General features: G+C 37.4%; 1 protein-coding gene across 4 annotated transcripts in view; it reads right to left on the bottom strand.

Moving 5' to 3' along the window:
- Wdr37 (WD repeat domain 37) overlaps positions 1–18,397 on the bottom strand; it is a 70,075-nt gene extending 51,678 nt beyond the window's left edge. The window contains exons 1-3 of one of the 4 annotated variants that reach the window (XM_021723064.3): positions 18,248–18,397; positions 18,096–18,158; positions 2,916–3,093 (exon numbers count right to left, since the gene is read on the bottom strand). In XM_021723064.3, the coding sequence (XP_021578739.1) occupies positions 2,916–3,053 (138 nt within the window). In that variant the 5' untranslated portion in view covers positions 3,054–3,093; positions 18,096–18,158; positions 18,248–18,397. Of the gene's footprint in view, positions 1–2,915; positions 3,094–6,834; positions 6,911–17,525; positions 17,667–18,095; positions 18,159–18,247 lie in introns of those variants that run through there. The other 3 variants (XM_040276647.2, XM_005320334.4, XM_078023134.1) reach the window with 3 other exon arrangements.
- Between the last annotated feature and the right edge of the window lie 7,219 nt (positions 18,398–25,616).

Here is a 25,616-nt window from a genome sequence, read left to right as displayed (position 1 = left end):
TATCCCTGAAATAGGTGTTCCACTTTTGGCCCCAACTGAGAAAATTCAAGACAGGAAAGCTACTATGATTAAGTAAAGCTTTTAAATGAATGTGCACTTTATCGTATCAACACTGACATACACCTGAAAAAGTAGTACACATATGCAAAAAGTAGCTCTGCAAGCCACAGGCAATGTGGCATACAGGTAAATAAAGACAGAGACTCAGCAGACCTCTGTAATGACAAGACTCCCACAGATTAGAAGGCACACTAATCATTGCCTTTTAAAATACTTCTGATTTACAAATCTAATATCTCATTCAGACTAATCTTCACTTTTTTTTTATTCTGCTCTCCAACAACTGAAAGGGCATTATTTCATAAGTTGCCTAGACAGTGATTACACCTACAATTCAATTTACAGGCAATCAACAGCTCTATGTTCTAATCATTCTACTTTTACCTACCATGCCTACTGCATGCACCAAACACATCACTCTCTACCCTCCTGCTGCAAAAGGAAGGTAGAGCACCTTACACTGGCCACTAACAGAACATGCTGGTTGGTCCCACTCCAAATTACTGGCACTTATTCAACAAATAAGTAGTGTCTAGGTGAGAGACACGAAGAAGGCCATAGAGCAATAGAGGACTAGGTTGTTCAGCTTGCAGAATTCTGAATTACCTTCATAAGCGTTACTGTGATATGCAATTATTTCCTTGTATTACATCACAATGGAGGACAAGAACACAAAAAGGCCAGGAAAGAATGCATTTATATTTACCCTGTGTGGAAAATAACTAGAATATACTAGCAAGGAGTTGTAGAATTCTCACTGCTTAAAGTGTAAGTAAACCAAAAAAAAATAATAATTTTAAAACTATCTTAGACTGTTTACCTGCACTGTCCAATATAGTAGCCACCAGCTCAATTTCACTGTAAACGTCAATGTAAAATCATTAAAATTTTTTAAAAAGTAAAATTTCAGGTTCTAAATCACACCAGCCACTTTTCAAGTACCCAACTGTCACAGTTAGCATTGTTACTCCCTTATAAAATACACAGAACATTCCCACCATCACAGAAATTCTCCTACATAGCTCTGGTTTCACTCTCTTAAATGGCTGAATTATGTCCCCCAAAATTCATATGCCAAAGATCCAAGCCTAAGGACCTCAGAAAATGACAATATTTCAAGGTGGAGTCTTAAAAAAAAAAAAAATAAAAAATAAGAGTTTTTATAGAAGTAACTAAGTTAAAATGCAGTCACAAAAGTGGCCCCAATCCATTATGACTGGTGTCCTTATTAGAAAAAGGAGTTTGGACATGTAGTGAGGAAAGACCACACAAGGTCACAAGAAAAAGGTGGTTATCTATAAGCCAAGGATAGAGGCTACAAGAGAAACCAATCCTCTCTACACCTTGACCTAAGATTTCAGTCTCCAGGATTGTGAGAAAATAAATTTCTGTTGTTTAAACCACCTAGTTTGTGGTACTCTGTTACAGTAGTTCTAGCAAAGTTATACAATAAGAATACCATAGTTATTTTTATGATTTTTATTCCCATCATTACATTAAAATATAATCATTTTTTATGGAAAATAGAACTTGGCATAGTTGACCCTCCACATTTGCAATTTCTAGACCCCTGGATTCAAATAACTACAGATAAAAACCATCTGAATGGAAAAAAAAAAAAAAACTGCATGTATATAGAATATATACAGACTCCTTTTTTTTCTTGTCATTATTTTCTAAACAACACAGTGTAACGACTATTTACATAGCATCTACATTGTATAAGTCATCTAGAGATGATTTATTAAAGTATACAGAAGATTATATGCAAATATTGTACAACTGTAAATAAGAACCATGGATTTTGGCATTCTTGGGGGGTCCTGGAACCAATCCCCCAAGAATACTGACGGATAACCACACAAAAACTAAATTTGCACTGATGATTTACTTTATGGCAGTAATTACATTGGGTTCTGTATAGACACTACTGCCCTTTTGGAGGCAGTAGCCTAGAAATCCCAATCATAAAGTTATCAGCAAGGTTTTAACAAGACCCAATATTCACAAGAACCAATTTCTCAGATGTCTTATTTTCCTGCAGCAGTGTGTCTAATGAATTAATTATAGTTGTGAAAGAATAGTTATAAAATTACTATTTATATACACACACATATAAACATATATCTCTAATAATTTATTTTCATATAATTAACATACCTTAGACTTCACAATAACAATCTTTAAAAACTCAAAACATTTGCATCATCTATAAAGAAACTAGATATATAAGCAAAATTTATCAATATGGTATTAATGCATTTAATCAAGGACAGTATACTCACTATAGCAGAGATAAAAGTAAAGTCAAATTAAGTTACTAAAAGAACTAATTCCAGTGCTAGGGCTATAGTTCAGTGATAGGGCACTTGCCTAGCACGTGTGAGGCACTGGATTTGATCCTCAGCACCACAAAAAAAACAAACAAATAAAATAAAGGTATTGTGTCCATCTACAACCAAAAGTATTTTTTCAAATGTTAAAAAAAAAAAAGACCTAATTCCAAAACCTCCTCAGAGAACAAAAATTGCTAAAACTATGATCTTTTCTCCAGATAAGAAAATGCAAAACTATACTGTCAATTAACCTGCACAGAGAATAAAAACTAATTCGTACTATCACACTTACTTCTTTTTGTTAAGTATTATCAATACATTAACCCAGAAATCTAATTCTATCTCTGTGTATGCTATTGTGTTTGACAGTAATTTTAGTGGATTCATTTGGGGAGAATTTTGATAAAGTTTTGATAACCCAAATCATTTTTTAGAAGCCTGTATGTATTTGGCTATATTTATAACATTAGAAACATGATCAACATCTTTAAAATAAGGTACTGATCAATGTTAACTTGCCTGTCCTTCCAGCATTTCTCTTGGTAGTCCTGTCCTCTCCTGTTCCGAGCTGTTAGTTCTTCGTATGGAAAGGCTATGTGATTTGCGCTTTTGTTTTGCTTGGCGAGCAGTTGAACAACTTCCGCTTTCTGTGGGCATTACTTCTAAAAAGTAGTATCCTGGTCACTCCTGCAATAAGCTAAACAACAGCAGAAAAAATGAGTACTTTATTTCTGATAAAGAAAAAACTGAAATAAAAAACAGTGAATAAGATAATTACTAGTTTTAATTACAAAATTCCTTACAATGATTAATATTTGTATATCATTTACACCACAACAGATTAAGATACTTTAAGGTAGAGACAACAGTCCTTGTTAAAGAGGTACTTTCAAATCAAATTTCATCAACACTTAAAAAAAAATCAGATGGCAAAGGGTTTAAAATAAAAACAACTCTCCCTTAATGCAACTTCCTCCAGACTTAAGTCTACTGCCCCACAAAGATAACCAACTGTAATTGCATATTCTAACCTACAGTACATTCTGGAGTAATTCAGACCAAGAGAAATATAAGCTATATACATAACTTTTAATTTTCAAATAGCCACATTCCAAAAAGTAAACACATGTGAATTTACTTTTAATGATTTATTTTAACTCAACATATCTAAAATATCTTACTGTCGATATAAAAAACATCAATGGAGTTAAAAACAGAACTCAGTGGTTGAGTGCTTGCGTAGCACACATAGGCCCTGGGTTCTATTCCCAGCACCACAAGAAAAATGAAGAGGAGGGTTATTTTATGTTGTTTTTATTATTACTTCTTCAAAGTTCAATGTGTATTTTATATTCATAGTACATCTCAGTGTGAACTAGTCACATGTGATTTATTCAAATCTCTAAATAATTTGAACATTGTAATTTACCATTTCCACACTTTCTACTTGTCTTCTTCTATTCTATTACTCATTCCTCCTATCAACAATTATATCACCATATTAACAATATTTCAAATAGTATGTTTACACTTTACACCCTTTTCTACTATAGATTAACCTGTTTTGAACATGACCTACTTATTTTTTGCTATAACTGATCCCTCTTCCTCTAAAGACAAGCCAACACCACACCACTTCATGTAAATGCTGAGAAAGCAGCACTGCCTTTCCCCCCAGCACTGAGTAAGGCAAAACAGGATACATCCATGACCTCGAAAAAACCAACATGCCCAAAAGTATCTTGATTCAGAAAGGGAAGCTGGCCTAAGTCCAAACATTAGAGGAATGTTTGTTATATTAAACGCATATAACAACTTGATAGGAAAACATCTTTAAAATAATCCTAAGGAGTATATAAACATCCATATTCTAAGCAGACAGCTAAAACTGTGAGTGCAACAAGGTTTGAACCCGAAGGCAAGACTTATTCTAGTATCCAGCCTTCTTCCTGACTCCTCAGACACTACCAGACTCTTGTTAGAAATTCCTAGAATGTTATCCCTTTGTTTCTAAATGGCTTTCACTTAGCAATTATAACACCTCCAAACTTTATTACAAATGATTTATGCAAATTATACTATTTTAAGATCACCAACTCTCTTTTCCTTTTAAACAAACTCAATTGTTTTGAAGGGGAAAAGTTTGTTCAAACATAAAGAAATATTATAACAAAAATAGGATATATTCACAGAAAATTTTAATATCTTTGAAATTAATAACATGATCAATGAGAATCTTTCCTATTTGGTTTATTAAGCATTCTAATTACAATCCTAATTTATCAAGTATAAAAATATTTCTTTACACAGGAGAACACATTGTAAACTCAATCCATTTAGATTATTTTTAGAGTACTATCATTAAAATAGTAGAAATCAATAAAAATAACCTTAGCATATAAGGAAGATTATAATTCATTCTTCTAAACAGTACTATATGAATGTACGTTGTTTGCCTTTTATCATATGCTATTTAGAACTCTCACCAATATATCATGTTATTAAAATTTTTACAGCCAATCCTAACCCAAAAATATTGTGAGAAATATAGAAAACAGTTTGCCTATTACTTATTTAAAAGTCTTTTAAAGTTTTAACTCACTCATATAAAGCTTTCAATAGCTCTTCACCAAAACTTTTGTGTTAGTTTTGAAGTTACCATTTTACTATCAGGATTACCTTTTCTTAACTTTATACTTTGGAATATTTGCAGATTTGCAGAAGTTACAAAGATGGTACCAAGAAGTGTTCCATATTTCCCCAATGGTTACATCTTAAATAGTATAATTTGATGATCAATTTGTTTATCTGTTAATTCTGTAGAGGTATCAGTTTGTTACATAAATTTCTGTAAATCCTACCATAATCAAGATGCAAAACTTTCCCATCTCTATAAAGAGCACACTCATGCTACTGATCAGTCATCAACACCCCTCAGAGCAACATCCTTAACTCCTGACAACTACTAATCTCTATACCCTCCGCAGAATTTTGTCATTTTGAAAATGTTATGTAAATGAAATCACAGAGTTAAGTGGCCTTTTGAGATATTTTTTCCACTTGGCTTAATGCTCACAATCCATCCAATTTGTGATTATCTTCTTTACATTGCTAGGTAGTATCCACAGAATATATGTTTAACTGTAAGTTTGTTAACCATTCAGCTATTGTAAAAATTTTTAATTCTTTCCACTTTTTTACTATTACAAAGTTGCTATAAACAATAACATATAGGTTTTTTGCATGAATTTAAGTTTTCATATCCTTTGGAAAAAGAGCCTAGGAGCCAGTCTGTTGAGTTGTGGGGTACATTTAGTTTCTAAAGATTTCTTGAAATTGCACTTACATTTCCACCAACCATTCCATACAAGTCAATATGGTGGCAATCTGTTTCCACTGGATAACTTCCAACCAAATACATGCATTACAATTATTTGCCCAAAACCTGGTACTAAAAGGAGATTTTTTTCACAATTTAGTCTTTTAGCAACTTTCTAAATTCCGTGAAATCATATGTCAAAGATGGGGTCATAATGTCTTTGCCATATACTGTGGTTAATGTTTAAAGATTATTTGGCTAATTAAAATTTTGCCTCTTTCTATAATTTCTTCAGCTACTGTTCACCTACCAATTCTCCAAAATTAGTTCTGTGATTTTGTAACCTCTTAAAATTTTTTTTCTTTTAATCCTTCTCTTTGTCACAATTTTTGCCTACAAATTTTCCTAATTTTTATTTTATTTTACTTTTGTCTCTACATTCACACCCTCCATCTTTTTTCCAGCTGTCTGCACTGGTCCTATCATCACTTCCTTTTACACCAAATTCATCAGAAAAAGTCCCTGACCCAAGAACTATAATCTAAAGGATACAGGTACTACTGCTTTTACCTCAAGCCATGTGTATTAGAATAAAAATTTTTAAATATCTGATGTCATAAGAAGTTTAGGAGTTTTTTTAGATTGGTATCATAAAAAGAGAGAGGCAAGGAAGTTGCAGATGTTTTTAAAATGAATGCAAATTTACCACAGAATCTGAACTAGACAATCAAGGAAGTGAAAGAAAAAAAATTAATGAGATACTGAAGGTAAGTGAATGGATTAGCAGATCTACCTGCAGTTGAAAAACTATTACAAAGGTCTCTTAGGAGATTGAAATAAAAAGTCACTAATTCTCATAATTCCCTGTCAAATAGAATTCCCAAACCTAATTAACCATCTGATAATATCTGATATACTACATAATTTAGTAAATTAATCTTAGAACTATAAAAAAAAAGAAAATTTTCCCACACTAAAAATAAGGTACTTCGGGCCAGGGGGTTAGGTAAATGGCACAGCACTAAGCTTAGCATTCATGAGGATGTGGTCTGATCCCCAGGAAAGAGAAAAACAAGTAAGTATGGGCTGGGGATGTGGCTCAAGAGTTAACGCGCTCACCTGGCATGTGCGGGGCGCTGGGTTCCATCCTCAGCACCACGTAAAAATAAAATAGAGATGTTGTGTCTGCCAAAAACTGAAAAATAAATAGTAAAAAATTCATTCATTCTCTCTCTCTCTCTCTCTCTCTCAAAAAAAAAAGTAAAAATACAATCTACTTTAACTCTTAACTCTTACACACTGTTGTGCCTAAATACAAACTAAAACAGAAACTAAAATTCCAAAAGAAAATTATTCTCCCTCAAAAGTATTCACATTAATAAGCCACAGCCAGAAACTCAAAGGTCAAATGTTTTCTTTTATATATAAAAGCTAGAGTAAAATAAAGGAGGAGGGAAGAATAGAATATCATCAAGATATAATAAAGATCAGTAATATAAAAGAAAAAGATCAAGAGGCAGAGTGGGGGGAAAGAAATGCAGAAGGAATTCTTTTAAAAACCATGTTATGTGCATATGTAAATATACTACAGGTAATTTCATGTATATGTAAAAAGAACCAATCAAAAATAAATAAATAAATGAGCAAAAGGAAGTCTAGTGGAGTTGAGGAAGGAGAAGGGGGATTGTGAACTGAAACCAAATTCCACACATGCAGGATTTTGTCAAGATGAACCCAACTACTATGTATAACTTCAATGACCTAATAAGAAAATTCACATTTGCCCAATATTATAGGATAAACCACCACATTAAGTAAAAGACTATGGAAATAAAATATCCTCCTGGTTTTTTGTTTTTTATTATGCTGTGCTGGGGGTCAAACCCAGGGCCTCCCACATGCTAGGCAAGTGCTCTACCACTGGGCTACACCCCAGCCCCTCCTGGATTTTACAAACACCATTAAAAAAAAAAAAAAAACTATAAATAATCCCTCTGAAAATCCAACCTCTCTATCCTGTCATTCAAATAAACATACTTTAATATAAACTCTCCTTCTTAACTCTTGATTTATGGTCTCATTTGTTCTTATATGCTGCCACACATCATCCCCGCTATTGTTTGTAAGCAAGACAAAAACAACAGACACACAGCTTTGATGCAGCAGCACTATGCACAGAGCAGACACAGGCCAAATATTTAATAAATTAATGAAATTCATAAGCATAACAGTATTAGTTAGCAAGCAGAATTCCCACCTTTGTAAATCCTGTAATATTAAATATCATCAATGAATGTTAGAGTCTGGATGGCGCCTGGCATTTTGCCAGAGAAATGTTAGGGTCTGTAAACAAGTCAAGATGGTGCCTGGCAAAATGCCAGAGGGAGTGGTTTGTGAAGTAACACCAGCGAGCCATTAAGTGTGGCGATTCCTTATTGGTTGACTGCTGTATCAAGTTTATGTTAATTAAGACAAGCTGTGTGGAATGTATAAATACCCCTCCTGTCCTACAATAAACGGCTCCCACTCCTGCTGTATCAATCTACACAAGTTGTTCTTCACCCCCCAGTTATTTTGCTGCAGCCGAACTCCGGCAAATAAACACTCAGCCTTCTGCTCCTTTCAAATGGCTCCTTTTTTTAGTAGTCCAGATACCAATTAAACTGCCACTACTAAATTATCAGAGTCTTCTAAGTACACATAATTTGAAGACAGTAGACAGCCAAAATGGTTTTCAAAAGCTACAACAAATTACTAATTTGTGCCTTTTTATGAAATTTTAAAAAAACACAAAACAATACTTTCTACTTCATATTCAGGGGAATTTTAAACATTTTTCTTTCAAGAAGAGAAAAACAAATGGTTAATTTCACAAATGTTATTCCTGTGCAAAGCAATGGTTAATGGACATTACATGCATGTGACATTAAAAAATATAAAATGTGACTAAATTTCAACAAGTTCAAAAATTTTAGTAATATTTTACTGTAATAGCACTTATAGGTGAATTACTAGAGAGCTGGAACACCAAACATAATATTGGGAGGGAATGGAAAGCAACCTCAGAAATCTGTCATCAGTGTTAAGATGTTTTGTGAATGCATGCCTCTCAATTCTATGGATAATGCTGAGCTGGCAGACATCAGTAGATTGGATAAACGTCACTAAAATTTTTTAAAGATTTCAATAGCTAAAAGAATTAACTCAAAACAAGGAGTTAAAAATCTCCTTATTTGGGTTAAAACAGTGCAAAATCTTTTTCTAGAAAAATCATGATAGGAATATTAAGAAAACTCTTAGTATCACCTCTGGGAAAAGGAATGAAGTACAGATTTTAGGTCAGGACATGCACAAAGTAAGTGAATCATCTTATATAGCTACCCAAAAACAAGTGCTAAAAGAGATTGAAAGGAGAAGAAATAAATATTCCAAAGACCTCCTGCATCCAGCACTTTGCAAGAATGCTTGCTTAGCAAAAACAAAACTAGGTTGATTTAAAAAAAAACATTTTAGAAGACAGGAAATGAAGACTTACAATTTCCTTTCCCCAAAGTCATACTTTTGTTATCTGTGGCCAATGTCTGCTGCCCTGTCTCCTATGAGCAGCATTAATAGAAGAGCAGTGTCCAAAGCAAGGGACTAAAAGTGCCACTCCATTTATTCCACTTCAGTCATATTTAAATACTCTGTTCAACTAGCCTAGTACACACCCTTAGTCCCAGTGATCCCAGAGGCTGAAACAGGAGGATCACAAGCTCCTAGCCAGCCTTGGTAACTTAGTGAGACCTTTTTTTTAAAGAAAAAAAGGGCATGTAGCTCTGTGGTAGAACACCCCTAGGTTTAACCCCTAGTACCACAATAAACACATACATATATACATACAGTGTTCGAGTATGTAGACCACATTTCAAATGGAATTCAAAAACACTCGAATTTGAACAGGAAAGTAGCCAAAACAGCAAGGAGGGTAGTGTGGTAAAGCGGGGTTCTTTCTAAGAAGAGGAGAAAATATCCTAGCGGAATATAAGAATTATCTTGAGCTATCTTTTTTATTTAGAGGTAAATAATTCCTGGAATGCTCTGATGGCCATTAACTCATAAGCCTAAATACTGAATTTAAGGAAGATCCATCTGAGCTTAAATGAAATTTCCAAACAATTAGAAGACCATGACATCAGCATCAACCAACCTCGCCAAGCATAAGGAATGTTGTAGAGTAAAAACCTCGATGACCATAATGTTGTGGTGTGTTAGTAACAAATCACAGGGTCAGTCTTTTATTTTTTTTTAAAGAGACAGTGAGAGTGAAAGAGAGAGAGAGAGAATTTTTTAATATTTATTTTTTAGTTCTCGGCAGACACAACATCTTTGTATGTGGTGCTGAGGATCGAACCCCGGCCACACGCATGCCAAGCGAGCGAGCTACAGCTTGAGCCACATCCCCAGCCCCAGCAGGACATGAAGCTTTACTGTCAGCAGCCAAGATGCAGAGATCTAAATCTCTTGCCACATCTCAACCCTGACTGAGGGTAAGGAGAGTTTAGTTTATAAAGCTAAAAACCAAAAATAAAGAGGAAGCAGAAAAAGGAATCATAAGCAATGACTTTCTGGTGTGGTTCACACCTGAATTCCAGAGTCTGGTGTGGCTTATGCCTGTAATCCCAGAAGCTCCAGAAGAGGACACAGTACTGCTTTTTATCACTTAATTAGACCCTCCTCTCTGAGGAGATGCCAGATCATTAGCCCAGAGATCCTGGTAAATAGACAGTGACAACGACAGTCTGGGGTCTGGGACTGGAGAGAGGGTCTGTCCCTTGTTTTTGTTCTTTTATTTGTTCTATGTGTTCATATCCATTTCCATCTGTCCCTGACACTGTTGTCTGACTGTGCTCCTTAGTGCATACCTTGCTTTTTATTTTGAATTCTATATTTTTTTGAGCTCATAATTTTGATCCAGCACACCTAGGTTAATGTGTTTTTCTGATAAGACCCATTTTATTGAACTATAAACTATAAAGGTTTTTAATACTCTGCTTCATTCAGAGGTCAATTTACAAGGGTTAGCTCTCAATCTAATAGGTTTTTTAAAAAAAAGCTAAAAGGCCCTTGTTTGTTTTGTATATGTATGTACACAGGTATGTTGTCATGTCTCCGTGTGTTTCGGATCAAAACTGACACATAATATGGAGTCTTGCACTGAGATTTCAAAGGCCTGAAAGACCAGACGAGTGTAGCAGGCATACCCTGAAATGTTGATGCTTGAAGTTGCTAGAATAAGCCAAAACTAAAATAGACATCCCAGGGATAAAGAGATGATAGTAAAATGAAATGTATGTTGAGGAAAGCTGCTGTTTGTGGACAAGAGCAATCCTGAGAGATAAAGAGAGGCCATGTGGACTGCAAACAGCAAGACCAAAGGGACAGGATTGCGAAAGTTTTTTGGAAATCACATCTCATCACCATGTGCCACAGGATCTAATATTTACCCAGATGGATTTTGATCTTATTTTGATCCCATCCCTTCTTTCTATGTCCTTATTCCTTCACTTGGAAATGAAAATGTCTACTCTCCACAATTATATATTGAATATGTTACCTGATTTTGATCTTTACAAAGAGAAATGTTATGGTTTGGATATGAAGTATCTCGTGTATGAGACACAGTTAGAAGTTAAATGACTAGATTATAAAAGCTGTAACCTGATGACTGGATTACTCCATTTGATGGATTAATAACTGGAAAGGACTACTATACTGGGTAAAAACTGTAAGCAGGTGGGTATGGCAAGCACTTTACCACTGAGCTACAGCCTCAGCCCCAAGAGCAACTAGTTAAAAAAATAGGGTTTGTATAACTCTTGCAAACCACAACTGTTAGAGTACTGTATTACATCATACAATCTAAATTTTCTTTAAAAGCTAAACTTGGTTAATATAAAACATCAACATAATTGTGGTGTTGTTACTCTTCTTTTGTATACTTTGTGTTCGTACCTTCCAGGTATACAAGTCTTTAAAGTAAAAAGTTTAAAAGAACATTTTATTAAGCTGGTATTCTCCAAACTGAAGTTGCCCATAATAATTATTTCAGACTTATAATGATAATAAATTTTACTGGGCATTTATTTATCATTTAGAGTTCTGTAACCAAACCTAAACCTTATGTTACCTTTTACACTGAGATAAAAATGTAAATGTTGGGGCTGGGGTATGGCTCAGTGATACAGCCCTCACCTAGCATACGTGACACACTGGGTTTGATCCTCAGCACTACATAAAAATAAAATAAAAGGTATTGTATCTACCTACAACTAAAAAAAAAAATTTTAATGTAAATATTGATTCTAAAAGATAACCAATTTCTGATCAGTTTAAAGGTTAATAATAGTAAAACAAAAACATTTTGCCACTTTTCCACACAAAAGAAAAACTTAAGAGCTCTCAGTCTTTCTTTGATTCATGTTTTAAAAATAATATTATATTATGTTAACCAATGCTCATACAGACTCAGAAAACAAGATATATAAAGTTTATAAAATGATATTTAAGGAAGAGATAAAAAATTAGACCTGGTAGTGTCCGGATTGCCTGCCTGTTTACGTATCATAGCAGCCCCTGCCCTTTTAGTTAAGGAGGCTGATAAGGTAACTTAGCACAATCCCTCACAGTGACAACCCAACACTTTGTAGAGATCCTCCTAAATGGTGCAGTAGATAAATGGATGACCAACAGTATTATTATTCAATACCAGAGTCTGTTGCTTGATCATTCTCAGCTCACCTCTGCACCAGCTCCGGCCCTGAACCCCACCTCATTGATGCCAGAAGATGACTCACATGAGCCCCTCCACAACCATGGAAAAATGCTTGACCAGTTGAGCTCAGGAAGGCCTGATTTGACTGATGTTCCTATGACTGAGGCAGAAACCTTTCTATTCACAGAGGGCAGCAGCCAAGTCATAAATGGAACTTGAAGGGCCGGAGCTGCAGTCACCACAGAAACTGAAGTCAGTTGGGCTCAGGCACTCCAAGCAGGAACCTCAACAGAGGAACTAATTGCCCTGATACAGGTTTTAAGGTGGGCTAAAAGTAAGAAAGTAAATATTTAAACAGACAGCAAATATGCCTTTGCTACTTCACATGTGCACAGAGCCATTTATAGAGGTGGGGGTTACTAACTGCTGAAAGAAAGTTCATAAAAAAATAAAATAAAGATGAAATATTATATATATGAGGCAATGTGGTTACCTAAATAGAGGGCTTTCATACACTGCCAGGGTTACCAAAGAGGAGATTCACCGGTTATTAGGAAAACTATTTTGTAGACAAAACAGCAGAACAGATGGCCTAAGTCTCCAAACCAGCCACCAAGGTAACCCTGTCTTTATATCCTAAAACCAGCCTTCATTCCCACCACATTATCTCCACATTATCTCTTTAGAGATGGCTAAAGCAAAGGGGGAACCAAACTGGAACTTTTCCTGATTCCAAGATTGACATGCTGCAACCCACTGGGGAAAGAACAAGTTAACTGACTTTCTAAGGCCTATTATATTCCAGGACTAAAACAAACAGCCCAAGACATCTCTGTACAATGTCCAACCTGCTAACAGGTAAATACCAAACAAGGAAGACGAACCCACCCTGGGATCTGCAAAAAAGAACTACCTGGAGACCACCTGGAAGTCAATTTCACTCAGGTAAGGCCTCCTTTGAATGGTTATAAATATCTCTTAGTTTTTATGGATAGTTTCTCAGGTTGGCCAGAAGCATGTCTTACCAAAAATGAAACTGCTTGGACTGTTATAAAATTTCTTGTCAATGAAATCATACCTTACTATGAACTGCCAATTGTCATAGGTCAGATAACCAATAATGGCTGCAGCATTCACTGCAGCCATATCACAAGGAATATCACAGGCTCTAAATATAAACTGGAAACTCCATGTGCTTGCAATCCCAAAGTTCTAGGCAAGTAGAGTGCATAAACCAGACCCTAAAGTGTACCCTCATAAATCTGCCTTACAGACCGGTGCTAGGTGGCCTATGCTTTTGCCTGTCACTCTCTTGCAGGCCGATGCACCCCCTATAAGGGAAATCTTTCTCCTTTTGAAATCATGTATGGGAAACATGATTTCATCTTTTGCTTCCTTGAGAAAAATGACATTCATTTGGCAGAAATCAGCCACCAACTTCTTGTAAACTACTTTAAGTCTCTCCAGCAGGTTGGGGGGGGGGCTTTAAAATTCCTGCAAGAGAACCAACCCCAAGAGACCATTGATTTCCAACATCCGTTCCAGCCTGGAGACAATGTCTACATCAAGCAGTTCCAAAAAGAAAGGACTGACTCCCAGTTGGGGAGGACCCCACTCCATCCTGACCACCCCCCACCCCAACAACCATGAAGGTAGATAAACTTTTTTTTTTTTTTTTAAACAGGAACTCCTTTATTATCCGAACCCCACACACACACACACACCTCCCACTGGCCCTTCCAGGAACCACCAAACAGAAATCCCTCCACTTCCCCAACCAATGGGAACTCTCTAGGAATCCTGCCAGAACTCCAAAGTACTGGGCCCACGCAGACAGCAGGGGTCTAATATACAATTGAATACACAGCTTAACATAACCATCATCATCTCAATGGCTCAATAGTGTCACCTCTCAACCACTCCCTTCTGGCACAAATGCCTTGTGTCCTCTGCTGTGTCTCTTAGCACTCATAAGTGGATGCTAACACACAGTAAGAAATGGGAGAGGAAAGAATAGAATTTCTTTTTTTTTTTTTTAATTTTTTTTAAGAGAGAGAGAGAGAGTGAGAGAATTTTTTTCTAATATTTATTTTTTAGTTATCGGCAGATACAACATCTTGGTTTGTATGTGGTGCTGAGGATCGAACTCGGGCCGCACACATGCCAGGCAAGTGCGCTACCTACCACTTGAGCCACATCCCCAGCCCTGAAGGTAGATAAACTTACAGAGTAGATTCATCACACCCGAGTCAAAGCAGCAAAAACATCACCCATGGAGGAATGAATGGCTCACAGAGACCTGACCATTCTCTAAAGACAAGACTAAAAAAAAAAAAAAATTAATGTTTTTCCTCTTGCTCGGATTCTGTTATAATGTCCAGGCTGCTCCTCATAAGTACAATTTTACCATCACTTCCAACGGAATGACAACTAATCTCTTTCAAAAGCTTCCACCCTTTTCCCTTGTACAATAGTAGGGACCCAATCTTTACCCCTTACTGCAAACTGTTCATCAGTTTATTAACCTATCATGGCCAGAATTGGCAAATGATTGCTGGCTATGCTTAAAATCTAAGCCTCCTTACTATGTAGGTTGGGTTCCACAGAGATGCCCACAGTATGGCCAAATACTACTTACTATACAAACTCTGGACCCAAGCTTACTTTAGGGGTATATATAGAAAAAGTCACTTGTATTGGTTTTCCTAATACCGATGTGCCTCCTAACTTTCCTGTGAACATTTACTCCTATAATATTTCTGGAAATTATACTATATCTTACTTTGCTCCTAATGACACTTGGTTTGCCTGTGACACTGGTTTATCTCAATGTACCTCTTTATTGCACTATCCCAACATCTGCATTGTAGTGTGTGTGTTACTTCAGACCTACACCTACAGTAGGCCAGGAGGGGCTCCAAATCACCTATCTCCAGATAAAAAGGGCAGTTCCTCTCCTCGTTCCAGGCCCTTGTGGGATTAAATGTAGCAGGAGCAATTGCAGTGGGTCCCGCAGCCTTAATAAAAGAGAACAGGGACTCACCTCTTACCCAGGAGGTAAATGACAATTTAAGCCACTTAGAGCAGGAAATCAACCATTTATATGACCAAGTCCAATATTCGGCTGAAGTGGCACTTCAGAATCATAGGGACCTAGATCTCTTGTTCATGTCCCAAGGAAGGCTCTATATGACCCTAAGGGAAGCTTGGTGCTTCTGTGCAAATAAATATGGAGTCATTAAAAGTTCCTTTGCCAAAATAAGAAAAAAGATACAAAGGAAAAATCAAGAGTTAAAACAAAATAAGTCCTGGTTCCAGAGATGGTACGAATGGAACCCCTGGTTGACTACCCTCCTCACTACAGGGCTGGACCTGTAGTCCTAATATTCACAGGATTGCTCATTGGCTCTTGTCTTAAACTGGCTTATTAAATTTTTTGAACAACACATTTCCTCTGTTAAACTGATGTATATGTGCAGCCTCATACCCAACACAAGAATAATCAAGGATTTGATTGTCTCTAGAAGAGGGGGAATATTATGGGCTGATTTGAAAATCCTGACCAGACTTATCCCATTTTGTTCACTCACCTTACCTTATGTGAAGTTGGCCCCCTTTCATATGGTGCCCACATCTGCCCTCCTTGCCTCCTAACTGCAAGTTCCTGGTTTGGCAGTACCAATGTATAGAGACATTTCTCTTCTCCTTCCTCTCTTCTAAGAATGTGATTTTTTAAAATGCAACTTTGTAACTTTTTTATAACCTGGTAATTTTCCACTTTTATGAACTGTATCTTGTGATTATGATTGCATCTTCTGCCTCCCCCGCTTTTGTGTTTCTTAGCTTTATAAGCCTGTCCATACCCTTAATCAGGGTCAAGATGTAGTATGAGCCACACCAGATACTCCTTCATGGGCAAGGTCATGTCCATTACCACAGGGGACCCAGAATCTTACAAGGGAGAGAGCTCCCACAACTAGAGAAGAAGAGTACGCGCCTCTGCATTCAAGGCTCCAGGATCCCCGTGAGCCTGAGATCTCTCTAGGGCCTCCAAATGATGTGGCCTATAAGTAAAAAGTCACCAGGTCAGTCTTGAAGCAGGACATGAAGCTTTACTGCCATCAGTTGAGATGCAGGAATCCAAATCTCTGGTCACATCTCAACCCCGACTGAGAATAAAGACAGGCTTACAAAGCTAAAAACCACAAATAAAAAGGAAGCAGGAAAAGGAATCTTAAGCAATCATAATCACAAAACACACTTCATAAAAAAGTGAAAAATTACTGGGTTACAAAAAGTTACAAAGTTGCATAAAGAAAAAAAATCACATTCTTAGAAGTGAGGAAGAGACACATCTTATTCATTGGTACTGCCAAACCAGGAATTTGCGGTCAGGAGGCAAGGGGGGCAGGTGTGGGGCACCATATGGCAAGGGACCAACTTCACAGAGGGTGAGGTGTCTGAACAAAAATGTTTAAGTCCGGACTGATTTTTCAAATCCGCCCATAACATTCGGATGTTTCAGCTCACAAGGTGAAGGGCTTATTCATGCAACTTTGGAAGGCAGGTATATTACAAGTGCTGGTGTTTTATTCGGAGAACAGCTGCCTGGGCGGTGGCAGAGGACATGGAGGAGAGGAGAAGCCTTGAGAAGAGAAATCAAAGCACTGCGCGGGGCAACTACCCTAGCATCCGCGCACCGCGCACTCCCGCCGCTCTCAGCTCCTTCCAAGCGGCCCTGCCAAGGCTCCCTCTTTGCAATCGTAGACCACCGTCTTCGAACAGCCTCCAAGTGGCTTCCCGCGCGACACTGGCAGCCCATGAAGGTGCCGCTCTGGGACACGAGAGGGAAAAGGACGCCGCGAACCCTCGTCCACCTCGAAAACCGGCCCATGCGACCCTGACACCGTCTCACGCCCGCCCTACCCCTGCCGAACGGCGATCCTCTTCTGTAGCATCCTCCCGTCCACCTCGACTCCCTCCCCCGACCCACTCCTCCTCCAGGTACCACGGGAAGGACAAGGAGCTCGACAGCTGGGAAGATGGCGGCACTTACCTGTCACAGCAGCTGTGCTCTCCACCGCCCGGAGCCAGCCCGGGTGGCACTCAGCCCGTAAGTCCCCACGACACGGCCCGCAGTACTGACCCGCAGACCTGCAGGACACCGGCCGACTCGGCACTGACGCGACCCGGCGACCCCAACTTTCCGTGCCCGCACTTCCGGCACCGCCGGAAGTTCCTCTTGACCACCGCCCCACATCTAGAGCCACCGGAAGCTCCGCCCAAGCGTGGCACCGCCGGAAGTCTTGTCCTGGCTTCCGCCCCGCAGGCCTGGTTCCCCGCAGGTCTGTGCGCTTCTCTGCGGTGCAGTCGCCCCGCCACCCTAGCTAACCCTAGCGGGGCGCGAGCAGGGGCCGAACGAGTGACCTAGAAATGGGGGCGAGCATGGCGCGGCTGGTGACACGGGCGGGCTCGGACGCCAGAGGGCTCGAACCTCGCAGACACGCCGGGACTTGTGCCCCGAGCGAGCCCAGCCCTACAGCCCCACGGCCACCCAGGCACTCGGGCACCGCCTCCTAGGACCCCGGGCGCCTCCAGTGGGGGAGAAATCACCCGAGCTACTCACCGCGCAGGGGTTCCGGGGGGATCCACGGTCAGGCAGGTTTCAAATCCATCTGTCCTCTAAGAACTAGAGACGAGAAGGAAAATAGTCCCTTAAAATGCAAGGTCAAGTATACTGTTTATAACAATCAATTTCGAAATCTTTCAAATCCACACCGTTTTATACGCTAATTTGCTGCTAACCGCTTAACTGGCAGCGCTCTGTGGTAGTCTTGTTATTTGCCTGCAGGGGAGCCTGATGGAGATAGAACTATTAATATTTCAGCTTATCTGCAGAAGATGACTCACCCAGTTTCCTTCTGAAATATTTGATCACCATTGGCTAAAAAAGAGAAAACAGAATCAGCTGTTCACTGCAAAAGGTGGGACTTAAGCTTTAATCTAGGTTGGAAAACTACATAATAGACTGGAACCATTACATAAACAGCCTTCTCTGCAAACAACTCTACCTGAGTCTTTAAAGCTCACCTGGACTAAATCAAAAGTACGAAAGCATTACTTAAAGTATTATTTTAAAATAATACTCGAGATTCAGATTAAAAAAACAGTGATATGTTTTTGGAGAAGAAGCAAATTTAATGTGCTTGAGGATTCAAATAACCAAAGATATATGTAAAGTAAAACGTGAAGTTACTTCTGCAGTAAATATAAAAGCTTATCACTGGAAACAATTCTGCAAGATGAACTAAGATATATGGATTTTTAGAGAAATCATTTCCAAACTTGGAGGTTGTCACAAATATTATTTAGCAACAAATATTATACAAGACATTCTGCTAGGCATAATAGCCTACATTATCATATTCAACTAACTCACATTCTACTAGGTGGTTTTGTTTTGCAACATAACATCCACAGTTTGTATGGCACTTAAGATACTGTTAATGATAGTAATGTTTTTCTTTGATATATTTAGGATTCCACAAAAGCCACAATTGAGTACATTATGCTGTATCACAAAACCAAAAGAAAGGAATCAAGTTTTGAGGGCCAGTCAATTCAAATAATTTGTAACTTCTTTAATCCCCAAGAACACAAAGTGGAAACTACTATTCTAAACTGAATTTTACCTAAATATGAGAACGTTGAAATGACTTCAAAAGTGAAAAAGACAGAATGCAGCACAAGGATTAAGATCCAGATGCCAAGGTCCACATTATCCCCACTGTGTATACTTTGATAGGGCTGCAGTAACAAAGTCACAGAATAGGTGGCTTGAACAGAAATTTTCTCTCTTTAGAATTCTAGAGGTTAGACCTCCAAGTTGTTGGCAAGGTTGTTTCATTCTGAGAAATATGAGAGTGAATCTATCCATGCCTGTTTCTGGAGTTTACCATCAATCCTTGGTGTTCCTTCTCTGTGGCAGTAAAAATTCAGTCTCCCTGTATATGTCTGTTTCTTCATTTGGATGACTGATGAGGACATCAGTCAGTACTGATTTGCTGACCTAGGTCACCTGGACCTCATCTATGACACTGGAAGAAGAACTGATGGGTAAATGCTGCCAGTCTCACGTTGAAAAAATATTATCACATCCTCTGTGTTAAGTTTCACCCACCAAGTACTTGCCATCTTTCCTCATTCTAGTTTTCGAGTAGAGCCTTCGTTGTGTCTTGTCCATGTGACAGACAAAAGGGAAAACTATTCTAATCTCAAGTATGTTTGGTTTTCAGACTTTTTAGCAATATGTTTGGTTTGTATCCAATAAAAGGAATATGCATGATTTTTGCATAAAGAAACAAATCAGCACTATTCTCATTATCATGACACTTAGATATTTTCAAAATGAAGTTGTAATCATGGGAAAATATTGGAAAACTCTACCTAATTAATAATCAAACATATATTGTAAACCTGTTCCAGATGGTGTTAGAAAACCATATCTCTGTTGGCAAAAGGTACATACAAATGAAAAAGAAGATACTTTAAATAACTTTATACTGGTCTCTAAGCACACAGTTGCTATCCTTTTGTTTATCAATACCACATAACTTGCAACCCATTTACATTATATAGCAATGCACAGTTAATGAATGAGGTATTGTTAACGCCTCTCTTATAGAAGAGTGCTTTAAGATATTTAGTAACTATCCCAAAGCAGCAGGATAAGTGGTTGAGGGGAAACCTTCTCCTGAGTCTCTTCAATTTTTATTACTATTAACTATATGAAAATAGCTGTATGAATCTAAATTGCATGAACAAGGCTATGTATACATAGTAAACTTTCTCTGTTTTGCATTAAGAATCCTGCATTTTTCTGTATTAAGGTTAAACACAAAGATATAATGATGGAGCTATTATTGTGCCCAATCTGATGGCAACATTTTGCAGAACAGAATCTTCAAAGTGGAGTGTTGGAATACAGATATATATCCTAATACTAGGTCCATAATATTTTGTCAGACCACTCTATATTATAAATCATAAAATCAAAGAGAAAATAAGTCTGTCTAAAAGACAAATATAAAATCCAGACTTGTAATCCCACCTATTCAAGAGTCTGAAGCAGAAGGATTATAAATTTGAGGCCAACCTGTGCAACTTTACAAGACACTGTCTCAAAAAAGAAAGAATGGGGATGGAGATCAGTGGTAGAAGGCTCCTGGGTTAAATCCACAGGACCATTGGAAAAAAAAAAAGCATTGGAGATGCAGCTCAATAGTAGAGCACATACTTAGCATGTGCTAGGCCCTGGTTAAATCCCCATTACCACAGAAATAAATAAAATGTAAATATAGGAATTCTTCCTTCTTGTCCCCTTTTTAAGGACTCGTGTTATTCATTGGGAGATTGGAAATTGTTTATGGGTTTTTAAAAATGGCAACAAATTTAAGGATATAATTGGCTTTTATTAGAGCTTCTAGAATTAGGAAGCATCTCATTCTAAAAAGAATGAGTGCTCCTCTGAGCATGACAAAAGAGTTGGTTTTTGTCAGGTGGAAAGAAGGAAACAATAACATAAAAAGTAGGTTGGCTAACATCAGTTTGCTACAGGTTACTTTTCTTAATAATGGTTAAAGGAGATGAGACTTCCTTATTAACATAGCCAGGGTTAACTAGGCCCTTCCAAATAGTTACTGTGAACCTCCTGTTTTCAGAACAAACTGATATGTTCAGGAGGTTTACCTGGTTCCTTAAAACTCCAGTTTATGTGGCACTTAGCATGAGTAACACCATGTCAGTTTGATTTGTTGGGGCCTAGTATAGGAACTCAGTTCAAATGACAGCCTTCTATAAATTTTATTGAACAATGGAAAGAATGGAAGGAACTATAGAAGATATTATTGTTAAATGTTTACATGTTTCTTTGTGTGTGAAGTGTCTACTTGTGTGGTACCTTACTGGCATTGTCAAGTCAAATAACAACAAAATCTTAGTTCTGAAAGCTGGAATGGTTTCTGCCTTTTCGCTGTTATACCTAATATCCTAAGTAGCCACACAAATTAAGAAAGAATCCTGGCTGGGGGTGGTGGATTGTGCCTGTAATCCCAGCAGCTTGGGAGACTGAGGCAGGAGCATAGTGAGTTCAAAGCCAGCTTCAGCAATATAATGAGTCTCTGTCTCAAAAAATAAAAAAGGTCTGGGTGGTTAAGTCAGTGGTTAAGTGCCCCTGAGTTCAATCTCTGGCACCTAAAAAAATAAAATAAAAGGATCCTGGCACCAGTAACATTTCCACCAGGAACTATTACTTATTTAATAGGCATTCATTTTCCCATAGCTACCCTTACACTGGTGAGAAGACACAAAATGTGATCCCAGACTTCAAAGAAATTACAAGTCACTTAAGGCAAAACTAAATATGAAACAAAACAAAGTCCATTAAGCATGAGCATGATATTAACTATAAGTACATTCATAGTATAAAAAAGAAAAATGAGTACTTTTTGTTTGAAATAGTTGAAGAATGCACAAAGGAAATTTAAACTGAACTTTGAAGGCCAAATTGGGCGAGAAATGGATGAAGAAGTGGCACATTTTAGACAGAAATAAAAAGATGGAAAGGATGGGTAGAAAAGTGACAGCAAGAAAACTGGTGAAACCAGTGTGAGTGAAGATTATGTTCCAGAGAATAGGGAAAAATGATTTTAGAAGACCAGAACATGAGAAGCCTTAAAACAATGGAACCCCATAGTATCAACGAAATAGGTACTGAGGAGTCATTGTACATTTCTGAGAATGGAAACATGTAAAGAAAAAGTAGGATTCCTCTCCAGATGTGCTCTCTCTGACTTTCCTCTTACACACTGGCTCCTCAGTAATCCACATGCTGCCCTTTTCTATTCCCACTCCACACTTTCTTGTATCCACTCTTGTAGCTTCTCCTATAATGTGTATTTTTATAGTTACAGATCTCTACTTTCAGCCCACAACTGTCTCCCAAGACGGGGACTTTTTAGTCAGTGTACAGTATACCTTTACCTGAAGAGGTAGTTGAGCACGTGGCTAGACTCAGACTAGAGCTAGATCTCCCAGATTTTAATCCTGACTTTTGCTACTTACTGGATGTGTTATCTTGAGCAAGTTGTTTAACTACTGTGTGCTAACTAGTAAAATAGGAATAAACATTCTGCCTTTTACACTTGTGTATTAATCAAATTAATGCATGCAAAATATTTATACTAGTACCTGAGGCACATTAAATATTCAAATGGTGTTCACTTGAATCAACAATTGCATATATGGGGCTGGGGATGTGGCTCAAGCAATAGTGCTTGCCTGGCATGCGTGCGGCCCGGGTTCGATCCTCAGCACCACATACCAACAAAGATGTTGTGTCCACCGAGAACCAAAAAATAAATATTAAAAAAAAATTCTCTCTGTCTCTCTCTTTCCTCTCTCACTCTCTCTTTAAAAAAAAAAACAATTGCATATATGTCAAGGTTTTTGTGAATGCAGAAGACAGCAAGGGAACTTAAAATTGATTAAGGAAAAGATAAATTCATTGATTCTTCAAATGAAACTGAGAAAAGGAGTCCAAGTAACCAAGAAGACAAACTGAAACCAGGGACTCGTTCCATCTCTATGCTTTACTTCTCTCTGCCTACGACCTTCAATCTCTTATACTATAGACCATTTTCCACAAGGCAGATTATCATCAGGTGGCAGTTGACAGGATAACATTCTCAGTTTCACTACCAAAGAGACACTGAACCTTTTCTCATTGTTACAATTTTGGAAATCCATTGGGAGAAATACTGGATGGCCATGTTGAGGCCTTTACTCACCCAACCCTATATTCAATGGGCTAATTTCAGTATCCTTAAAAAATCATATTATTAGAACAGATGGAGGGAATATTGCCCAAAAAAGGGAAAGTGATTGTGCATATTATATAAGAGGTGCACACTGTAACTTTATAGTGTCCAGGCACTATAAATAAAACATATCAGAATTGTTCATATCCTTTAAACAGTTTGTCTATTTTGGCTCTACTGGTCCTCCCCATATATGATTTATTTGCATAGCCTCACTCACTTTCTCACACCAGGAACCCAGGAGTCACCCTAGACTTATCCATCCTTCCAATCCAAGTACCATATCTTGTCAATCAACCTAAGATGCATTTTTGTTCATGCCTCTAAATTAGAGATTTGTCTTAGAAATGTATCAGATTGTGTGTTTAATCTTTTGTCTAGATAAGGCTCCTTAATAGTAGTCACTAGATTTATTTTGGTATCCCTAGTGCCTGACATAAAGGAAACAAACACCTTGTTGAAAAAATAAACAATAAATGAAGGACAAAAAACATAGAATACAGGAGGATTAAGCTTTAGGACTAGTAATGGCAACAATACAGAAAACAAAAATCTTATTGATCAGCTTTCATAGTAGGCATAATTCTGAAATGACCTCCTTTTCTAAGAGGACATCTAAAATAATGTTCATTTCTAGTCCCTGAAACTAGTAAATAAAGGAGATGATTCCATGGTTGTCTTATATGATGCAGTCAACTTTAAGTCAGGGAGATTTTTCCAAAGGGAGCTTTTAAAAGCAGAGTTACCTCCAATAGATGGCAAAAGAAATCAGGTTGGAAGTTGGACAAGGACTTGATGTACTGCTGCTGGTTTGAAGATGTAGGAGGCCTGCATGAGAAGGAATATAGGTGGCTCTAAGGAGTTAGTAGGATCCTAAGGGCATCTACAATATATTAAACATCATGCTTGACTCTTCACTTATACATCATCTCACTTATTTTCCATGAAATACTCTGGGAATCTGGTGACACTACAAGTTCATAGGGTAAAAGTTTTCTGCTGCTGAACTAAACCCAGGCAAGAGAGAGTCTGTGCTGAGATATTAGAACACATAAATTAACATATTCAAATTAATATACTCAATCTTCAGTGATACTTTAATACAAAGTTTGGAAGAATCAAAAACCCCAAGCAAATGACAACACTCCATGTAGAAATGGCTATGGGGGATATGCCCTCCTACGGCAAAAATTAGAATTAATGCAAAGGCTGTGGATACCACACCTATGAGGTATCTAGATTACTCTACGATACTTTGGCAAGAGAAGGCCATATCCTAAAAAAGTGCATAAATAAGAATGAAAGAGAATCCATACCAAGGGATGTATAAAACTCAACAGAAGATTACAAGAAATATTTAAAAAACAAGCTGGCATGATGCTTCCTAAAGCACAATTCACCAAAACTGACTCCAAAGATATAAAAGTGGATGAAATATCAGATATAGAAGTCAAAACAATGATTATAAAAAGGATCAATGAATTCTAAGAGAACCCAGAAAAGCAACTGAATGACTTAAGGAAGTCAGTATAGGATATGAATAAGAAATTCAACAGGAGATAGATTGAAAAAGAAAAATATAACTCTTGGAAACGAAAGATCAAATAAATGTTCCATCAAAATTCTGATAAAGTAAACCACACTGAAGACAGAATCTCAGAGTTGGAATAAAAAGTAGCTGGCCTTCAACATTCAGATATTACAAAAGAAAAGAAAATAAGTAACCATATCCAGGATATACAAGAACTCTGGGACAACAGTGCTAGACCAAATTGTAATTGAAGAGGGTTGCAAGATACAGGGTGATGGCATGGAAAACCCACCTTGAAAATGAGACAGACATCCAGATACAGGATATATTGAGAAAATCACATAGAAAAGACCACAAAAGAACTTCTCTATGACACATTATAATTAAAATACCTAACATACAAAACAAGGATAGAATTTTTAAAATCTCAAGAAAAAATATCAGTTTACATTCAGAGGCAAGCCGATCAGAATCACTTCCAATATCTCAGCACAAATTCTAACAATCTAGCATGGCTTGGAATGATGTGTTACAAGCACTGAAAAAGAAATTTAAAAAAAAACTTTCCAAAATGAGTAGAAACTAAAAGAAGTCATGATTACTAAGCCAAAACAACAGAAAAATAACACAAAGACAAAATCAAAAACAAACTACAGAGTTCATAAATGGACAAGTCTCATTTGAAGACTAGCTAAGTGAGAAACAGGACAAAATTAAACATTAGAAATTAACCAAATGG

The sequence above is a fragment of the Ictidomys tridecemlineatus genome, chromosome 10, assembly GCF_052094955.1.
Source record: "Ictidomys tridecemlineatus isolate mIctTri1 chromosome 10, mIctTri1.hap1, whole genome shotgun sequence".
NCBI classification, from domain to species: Eukaryota; Metazoa; Chordata; class Mammalia; order Rodentia; family Sciuridae; genus Ictidomys; species Ictidomys tridecemlineatus.
This window is presented reverse-complemented; position numbering and strand designations above follow the sequence as displayed.